This window comes from Chrysochloris asiatica, unplaced genomic scaffold (assembly GCF_000296735.1).
Source record: "Chrysochloris asiatica unplaced genomic scaffold, ChrAsi1.0 scaffold00195, whole genome shotgun sequence".
Classification (NCBI taxonomy): domain Eukaryota; kingdom Metazoa; phylum Chordata; class Mammalia; order Afrosoricida; family Chrysochloridae; genus Chrysochloris; species Chrysochloris asiatica.
The window spans coordinates 5,660,656-5,669,894 of NW_006408713.1; the positions used below are offsets into that span (position 1 = coordinate 5,660,656).

Below are 9,239 nucleotides of genomic sequence, written 5' to 3' on the forward strand. Positions count from 1 at the left end.
GCAGCCCGATTCGTAACCACTACGCTACCAGAATTAAAAATTCTCTCTGCCATGTGTTTTTCCTGAAAAGCTTTATTTTTCTTTCATTTTTGAAAGATGATTTCTGCTGATATAGAATCTCAGGTTATCATTTAATTTGTCGCTATTTCAAAAATGTTATTCTATTATTTTCTGACATGCCTAATACCTGATAAGAAAACTGTAGGAAATTGAGCTTTGTTGTTCTCTGTGTAATATGCCTTCTCTGAGATTTTTCTCTTTATCACTGGTTTTCAGGAATTTAATTATGATGAGTCTTGGAGTGGTTTTCTTTGTGTTTATCTTGTTTGGAATTTGTGGAGATTCTTGGGTCTATAGGTTTATAGTTTTCAAATACATGGAAAATCTTTAGAGGTTAGTTATCTAAATTTTTTTTTCTGTCTCCCTCTCCTCTGTTTCTTTGTCTTTTTTTTTTTTTTTCCTTTAACTTTTTGTTGTAAATTGGGTAAAAGTTGACAAGCAAATCAGTTTTCCATTCAATAGTTCATAAGTGTTTTATTTCATTCTGGTTGATGGATAGTGCTATTTGGGACTTCTATATCTTTATTGAATTTCTGTTTACTTGTTCGTTCTATCAATTAATAAGAGAGAGGTACTAAATTCTTCAACTATAAGCCTAGTTAGACTTGTATGTTTCTTTTCACAATTCTACTCATTTTTGTTCCATGTATTTTCAAACCCATAGGTACAGGAAAGTCAGCAAATCCCAAACAAGATAAATACAAAGCATAATATGCTGATATTGACAAATCTATCATTGAATTGCTTAATTTCTTTTCTGTATTTTACCTTGGATACTTTCTGTTGCTATTTTTTGCATTCATGAATACTTAATTCAGCTGTCTCATCTGTTACGAATCCCATGCAGTGAAATAATTGTTCATTTCAGGTATTATAATTTTTTGTCTCTAGAAGTTCCATTTAGTTCTCTTTTTTTAATCTCCATTTTTCTTTTTCTGTTCATGTTTTCTTTTAAATCCTTGAAAATAATTATAATAGCTGTTTTAACATGCTTGTGCATTAATTCCATCATTTCTATCATTTCTGGATCTGGTTTTACTAGATGATTTTTCTCCTTGCTATCTGTTCTCATTTTCTTGCTTCTTGTTATGTCTAATAATTTTTTGTTAGATGCTGGACATTGTTTTACATTGATGAGCATTGAACTTCTATTATCTTCCTTTAAAGAATATTAGATTTGTTCTGGTGGGAATTTAAGGTACTTGTGGTTCAGTTTCATCCTTTTGAAGCTTGTTTTAAGTTTCATTAAAGTACTTCTAGAGTGGCCTTTACTTCAGGAACAGGCTGTCTCCTCTGTTGAAGTGTGACCCTTATAGACTCTGAACTCTCCAAGTGACCAAGTATTCATCTCAACTGTTGGGGACTCAAATGAGTCACAGCCCTGTGTTAGCTCCTGGGACCATTCAGTTTATCACACCCTGGTCACTGTCCTCCCTGACCTTGTGAAGTTCCATTCTATGATTGAGGTCCTACCAATAACTAGTTGCTTTCGAGTAGATTTCAACTTATGGAGATGCTAAGTGTGTCATAGTAGAACTGTGCTCTATAGAGCTTTGTTGTTGTTGTTATGTACCGTGGAGTCAGTTCCGACTCATAACAACCCTGTACTGGGTTTCCGAGGCTGTAAATCTTTATGAGAGCAGGAAGCCTCATCTTTCTCCCTCTATAGAGCTTTAAACGACTGATTTTTCAAAAGTAGATTGCCAGACCTCCCTATCAAGGTACCTCTGGATGGACTTGAGCCACCAACCTTTTGTTCCCAATTTGCACCATCCAGTGACTCCTAACCAAAGTCTTAGTATTCAGCAGAAATTCAATGTATCCTTGTCCAGATGTATGGGATAGAAGGGAATTGTTTCCACCATGCTGGTGTGTTGTTAGCTGCCATCGAGTCAGTACTGACTCATGGAGATCTTATGTTGATGGAGCAAGATGATGGCCGGCCCTGCACCACCTTCATGACCGTTACTGTGTGAAGTCCAATGTTACAGCTATCGTATCACTCCATCTCATGGACAGTCTCCCGCAGTTTTGCTGGCTTTCTGTGGTGTGGTAAGATCAGCACTGGACTGCAAACCACAAGGTCGGAAGTTCAAATCCACCAACTGCTTCTCGGAAACCCTATACAGGGTCACTACGGGTCATAACCGACTCAACGGCGCTTAACAGCAACAGCAACAACAACTTTACCAAACATGAGGTTTTCTTCTAAGGATTGGTCTTCCTGATGACATGCCCAAAGTAAGCCAGTTTACCTCCTCCATTCTAAGTAACATTCTGGTTATAATTCTTCTAAAACCCTTTCTAACATAGCTACCTTCTTTCCAGAACTCTGTTCTGAAACTTGCAGTGCCTTATACTCCCAGAATTCTGACTACCATTTCCTTAACTCAGCTAGACCACCGTCTATGCTTAGGAACCACCCCATGCTCTGCAGTCTGGGATGTCCCTCCAGGCATCCCACTGCTGTCTTTAAAAGTCAGCTCCGCATTGCCTCCAGCCCAGTGCCTTAACACTCATTGTGTATACTTTGTTCAGTTTTCTAGTTGTTTGAGATGTCATTCCAGTGTAGCCACAAGTGAAAGTCCTTTGGCCCTCTTTTAATACCAGAGCATTCTCTATTAGTAGAGCAAGGGTTCTGGAGTTAGACTGTTAGATTCAGACCCAAGCTGTCCCAGTTCCTGACACTGGGTTTGAGTTGTTGTTGTTGTTAAGTGCCGTTGAGTTGGTTCTGACTCACAGGGACATTGTGTAGGGTTTCCAAAGGTTTAACTCTGCAGAAGCAGAAAGCCTCATCTTTCTCCCACTGAGTGGCTGGTAGGCTGGAGCCATTGACCTTGTGGTCTGCAGTCCAGTGCTTATCCTACACCATACTCTGAGTAGGTTATTTATTTCTCAATGGCTTGGGGTTCTCATCTGTAATAATGGAATAAGGAAGCTCTTATTGGGGTTCAGTGAGATAATAACGTACCTAAAGCTCTTTACAGTGCCTGGCAAACATCAAATGATCCACTGTATCTGTGTGGAAGAATCACCACCATACATTCACCTGGAGAGAAAATTCAACAGAAACTTGTTCCGGGGCTGGTGGCCATCCCATGCCATCACGTATTCCACAAGAGTCTCAATTTCAAGGGTTCTGCCCTCTCCCCTCCAGACTCCTAATGGGCGCAGAAATGTCTCTATTTCTGCCCTGAACACCTTACCCAAATGTGGAAGGGGTAAGAAGTCCCACCAGGGTTGCTTTTTTGGTAGAATTGTCAGTTCTCTGCATCTCATAACCTCCTGCCATTGTCCATGTACTGTCTGCCATGAAGTCCACATGGTGATGTCTCTTCTTGACTTGATATCAGTCCACAGTGCCCTTTCTCTAACATCAAAGCAGAATAACTTTGTTTTTAATTTTTAAAAAATGTTTTATTGTGAATTATGTGATAGTTTACATGGAAGAACATTAGCTTTACATTCATCCTATCATGTATCGTTTCATTGCCATGGTTTCAATCCCTTCCATGCATTATCAACCAATCAAAGGGTATACCCCACAAGCCTGTCATCAGCACACAGCCCCTCTCCGTCTCTGTGTCTAAAGTCCCCAGCTGCTCCATCTCTCCATGTCATCATCTCTGCCTCCATCTCTGGCGTCACTGCTTCTCTGGGTAGGGTCCCACAACTTTTAATCCTGGGAAGGGAATCTAACCAGTACAGATGAGGTGCTGATTCTAAAAGTGATTAAATGCAGATGAATGAAAACAGTGAGCACTGTGTTGTAGATGCAACTTTCTGAGCCCATCTCCAAGTGTAGCAGTGAGTTGGTTCTGAGCACCTTCCTCTCTCCAGAAGGAGGACTGCAGGGGCCTGTTGGTTATATGCATTCCTCGGCTCAGGTTGCTTCTTCTGCAGGCAAGTGGATGAATGGCCATTTTATATCAGGCTTAGGTACTATGTACATGTGTCTAGAAGACTGCCGAGGCACAGCTGGATTGCACAGCTGGTCATCAGTCCCATCATTACTGAGCTACAGTGCAGTGTCAGAGGGTCCCCAGGTGCTTTCCCCAAAAGACTTTTCTCTCCTGGGAGGTCATAAGGTCTGAGTGAGAGAGCCAGCACAATGGGAACATTTGGGAGCAGAGCCAGAGCCAGGCTGAGGTGGAGGAGGAAAGGAGGCCTTGGGAGTCCTCAGTGCACCAGGTTCTCAAGGGTGGAGCAGGTGGGAGGGCTGCACTGCTGAGTGGGTGCAGCTCAGCAGCACCTCCTGAGACTTCACACGGAGCTCAGTGCAGAGCATCAAGGGCTCCTTTCAGTTACTCACAAGACATGTGCTCTGTAAACAACAGAGCATGATGGTGACAACGGAAATGGTGCATCAGTCTACCCACCTGGCCAACATTGGGGCGAGGTGGGAGCATGGAGCTGGGTTCTGTTAGTGCCTTGGGTCTGAACAGCTGGCAGGTCGGGTGGTGATCCTGGGCTTTCAAGATCCATGCATCTCTATGGTGAAGAGCTCAGGGGGCTACAACATTTGGCATTGAACGGTGGCATTGCTTCTTTGGGGACCTCCACTGAGCTCCACAGTCATAGCGAATCTGGTCAAAAATGAATCTGATTATTACGTGGTTTTTCCACTTGTCAGTTGCAGAAGCACAGCCATTATGAGAAGTTTGGGCTCAAAGTCCTGGTCTGCAAAGGTGACAAGGCCACTTTCACTTTCCCAAATGCACCGTGGAAATTACAATGACACACCTTTTCCCTTAGGTGGTTTGAGGATTTACTGAATGTGCATCAAGGGCCCCATGTCAGCACCCACAGAATGCTCTATCAGGCATTAGCTCCATGCCTTGCATTCTCCCTTTTGGGATGTGCTACTTCAAAAGGAAGGAGCTCGGATAGTGTAGTGGTTACAAATCGGGCTGCGAACCACAAGGTCAGCAGTTCGAAACTACCAGCTGCTCCACAGGAGAAAGATGAGGCTTTCTGCTCCCGTAAAGATTTACAGCCTCAGAAATCCTGTACAGGGTCGCTATGGGTCGGAACCAACTTGACAGCACTTAACAACAACTTCAAAAAGGTGACTGGAGGTCATAGGTGGGTGTTGATTAAACCCCATGCTCAGACGTCTTCAAGCAGCAGAACGGTGTGACATTGCTGTGAACCTTTGCCCTCAGAAAGCAGGCAAGTGCCTGTGTACCCTTAATTATTGCTCAGAACCCACTCAGCCCTTCCCCTGCAAAGGAATCTGCATCATCCCGTGGGCAGCAGCAGGCATGCCCACATCACTGAGCATCCTATCTCTAGTTTCTATGGCACCTCTCCTTCGAAGATCCAAGGTATCTGCTCCCTTTTCCGGTCCCAAAGAGCAGTGGTACCTGGAGGCAAGAGGCAAGAGTCTGGTTGGTCTGCCTTGCAGAACATCCCAGTATGCATTTGGCCCATCTCCTCCACTCACCTGGAGGGAAGGAGATGCTAGAGGCTGGTGGACCAGATCTTTTGGGTGGGTATCTCTGGTTTGGTCAAATGAGCATTTTCTGCCATGCTGAGTTGAGTGAGGGGAGTGTCTGTAGTCAAGCTCCCCACCAGGAGCTCTGGCAGTGTCCTAGTCTTCTGCCTGATCTCTCCAGGCGCGGCGTGTTGCATCTCCACCAAAGCCATGGCATCAATGACCTGGGCCCTCCCCGGTGGCAGCTTACGGTCTGCCTAGTGCTGGTCATCGTACTACTCTACTTCAGCTTGTGGAAGGGAGTGAAGACTTCTGGGAAGGTGAGATGAGCAGGACTCTGTTTTGTGGAAATGGACATGTGGTCATGGTTGTATTGGGGAGTGGGCACACGAGCCATGGTTAGGTCCAGGAGGAGATACATGGGCAGTGATTGGCTGAAGAGAGGACACATGAGCTGTAGTTAGGTCTGGGAGGGGACACATGGAACCCATGGGTTAGGTTAGGAAATGAATGCATGGGCTTTGACTGGCCAACGAGCACTTGGACAATGGTTGGGTTGGGTAGTGGATATATGGGCCATGGGTCACTTGGGGCTGAGTTTGGAAGTGGACTTGGACACCTGGACCTTGTTGGGTTGGGTTGGGAAGTGGAGTCATGGGCCATGGTTGGGTTGGAGAATAGACTCATAGACCATGGCTGAGTTGGGGGACAGAATTCTGGTCTATGGCTGAGTTGGGTAATTGACACATGGGTAGTAGTTGGGCTAGAGAGTGAACACATTGGCCATAGTTGGGTTGAAGAGTGGATATAGGATCTGTGGTGTGTTGAATAATGAACTTGGACTCATGGTCCATGGTTGGCTTGGGGAGTGGGCACATGACCATGGTTGGTTTGGGGAGTGGCTCTGGTTGGGTCAGGTAGTGGTCACATGGACCATGCTTGGGTTAGGGAACTTCATGGAAGTTGGTTAATTTGGGTAGTGGACACTTGGGCCATGGTTGGGGGAGGGCCTCAAAAGGAAAGTGCCCGTAGCTTTCCCTTTCACTGCTCATTGATGAAAATGTGTTTGTTATGTTGTTGTTGTTGTTAAGTGCTGTCGAGTCGATTCCAACCCATAGCGACCCTGTACAGTGGGCACAAAAAGCCATTTGGACCAAATGTGTCCATCACTTATGGTAAATCTCCTAGCAACTTGCCAGTACATGGGAACATTTCCAAAATGATAGGTTCCTCCTCTCCTGCAACCCTTGCACCCCCAGATCCACCAAAGTGCACAATCACATAACCAGTGCAAATTCACTTGTGCCTCACTCAGGAATTCAGCCACTGCCACCTCCTGGGACAGATCCGTTGCAGAAAAGGCATGTTCCTTCTTACTGAGTTGGTCCCTCTGCCATGCTCCAGGAAAGGTGTTTGAGATAAACCACAGGAGCATTCGTGTAGTTGGCATCCTGAGAAATGTGATCTGGCAGTTGGTCTCCCTAGACAAAGACCACCTCTATCTTTGGTTACCAAGCATCCTGGTGGCCCTTATAGACCCACTCCATGCCAGCACACTCTCCAGCTGAGGGCCTCTGCACACATTGCTCATGCAGCCTGGTGACACTATCCTTTCCCCCAGGTTGTGTGGATCACAGCCACCATGCCATACGTGGTCCTCACTGCCCTGCTCCTGCGTGGAGTTACCCTTCCTGGAGCCATCGACGGCATCCGAGCATACCTGAGTGTTGACTTCTACCGGCTCTGCGAGGCATCCGTGAGTTTGCTCTCTGTTCTGCTCCGCTCCCCAACACCTGCCCCTATCCAGTGCAACCCAGGCAGGTGCAATGTGATGGGGAGCTCTCATGGCTGGCCAGGAGATTTCCAAGGAAGTAGTGCTACAGAAGTCCCTTGCTCACCTATAATTCAGCAAATGCAGGTTGACCTGTGTACCAAGCTGTGCAGGAGGGTTAGGAAATGGATGGGTGTGTTCAGCAGAAACCCTGAGCGAATGGAGATTAAGGAATCAAGGGAGCAGGGTCACCACTCCTGCCTCTAGCAAGAGAAGGTTTCTGTCAATCCAAGCACCTGAAATTTACCTCCACCTGCTCCCCCTCAACACACCCAGATGCTTTGAGGGATGCTGTTTAGTTTGCTGTGATCAGAACTGATGGGGCTGCCCAGTCTGTTCCAAAGAGCATTTGTTACTCACCTGGACAGTACCTATGAGTCCTGGTTGTCATGTCCATCATTGGAGCAAAGCTAAGACATGTCATGTTGTACAAACCAGGATTCTCCTCCTCAGGAAACCTAAAACCTCAATGGAAAACTCTCCTAATGCTCTTGACACAATAATGTCCCTTGCCACTAAGTCGATGCTCGCTCTTAGTGATCCTGTAGGGGGGTCCCGAGGCTGTAAATCTTTACAGGAATAGAAAACCTCATCTTTCTCCCTTAGTGTGCCTGATGAGATTGAATTGCCGACCTTGCAGTTAACAGTTCAGTGTGTGTCCTTTGTCATTAGGGCTCCTTTGACACAATACCAGAGTGATTTAAATCCGATTATAATGAAAGTTAAGTCTATAGTTGGAATATAGATTTCTTCAGAAAAGGCAAATCATTCTGGCTTAAAATATTTGGGGACAAACTCATGGAGGACAGGAGGCTTGATTGGCCTTGGGAACTGGAGAGTAAATCCAGCAGTGTGCCCAGGGAACCCACTGAAGAACCAAGTCAGCAGACCATCTGTGCTCTAGAGAGGCCAGTTAGGAGACCAGGGGATGTGGTTGTTGGAGCGTCACAGACCCAGATAGGCCTGTTATAGAGATCAAAGAACAATACTATGAACCAGTGCTTCAGTTAGGAACAAGAACAGGCAGCTCCCATCATAAGGCAAAACAGATACCAGTCCACGTGAGATACCGGTCCACGTAAGATACCAGTCCACGTAAGAAGCCGAGAAAAAACAATTACAAGGAGGAGGCATCCGCAAATCTTTGTGAGTGGCAGAGAAACAGAAGACAGGCTGTCAAAAATTAGATAGACGATGATAGATAGATAGGTAGACAGGCACACAGATGGATGGATAGAGGCTGTAGACAGATGATTAATAGGTAAGCGAACCTTAAGGTCAGCAGTTCGAAACTACCAGCTGCTCCGCAGGAGAAAGATGAGGCTTTCTACTCCCATAAGGATTTACACCCTCGGAAACCCTGTACAGGGTCGCTATGGGTCGGAATCGACTCGACGGCACTTAACAACAACAACAACAACAACAGGTAGGCAAGGAGCCCTGGTTGTACAATGGTTAAGCACTTAGCTACTAACCAGAAGACTGTCAGTTCAAATTATCCAGTGTTTCTGTGGGAGGAAAGACTTGGTGGGCTGCTCTTGTAAAGATTAAAACCTAGAAAACCCTATGAGGCAGTTCTACTCTGTCACATTGGGTTCCTCTGAGTCAAAAACTAACTAGAAAACACCTAACAATAACATAACAGGTAGGTAGGTAGGAAGATGCTAAGAACATACATAATGGATGGGTGAATGGATAGATAGATGCATAGAAACAAGAATGAATGGATAAATGGATGATGAATGGATGGATAGATGGGTGAAGGATGGATGGATATGTGGATGGATGATAGATGATGAGTGGGTAGATGGATTGATGATGGATAGATGATGGATGGATACATGGATGATGATGGATGGATAAATGGATGGATGAGAGATGATGGGTGGGTAGATTGATGGATGGATGGAT

General features: G+C 45.4%; 1 protein-coding gene across 1 annotated transcript in view; it reads left to right on the plus strand.

Moving 5' to 3' along the window:
* Positions 1 to 9,239, plus strand: part of SLC6A3 (solute carrier family 6 (neurotransmitter transporter), member 3) — an 87,305-nt gene that overhangs the window by 41,215 nt on the left and 36,851 nt on the right. The window contains exons 5-6 of the mRNA XM_006872377.1: positions 5,679 to 5,817; positions 7,119 to 7,253. Coding sequence (XP_006872439.1) covers positions 5,679 to 5,817; positions 7,119 to 7,253 — 274 coding nt within the window. The remainder of the gene's footprint in view (positions 1 to 5,678; positions 5,818 to 7,118; positions 7,254 to 9,239) is intronic.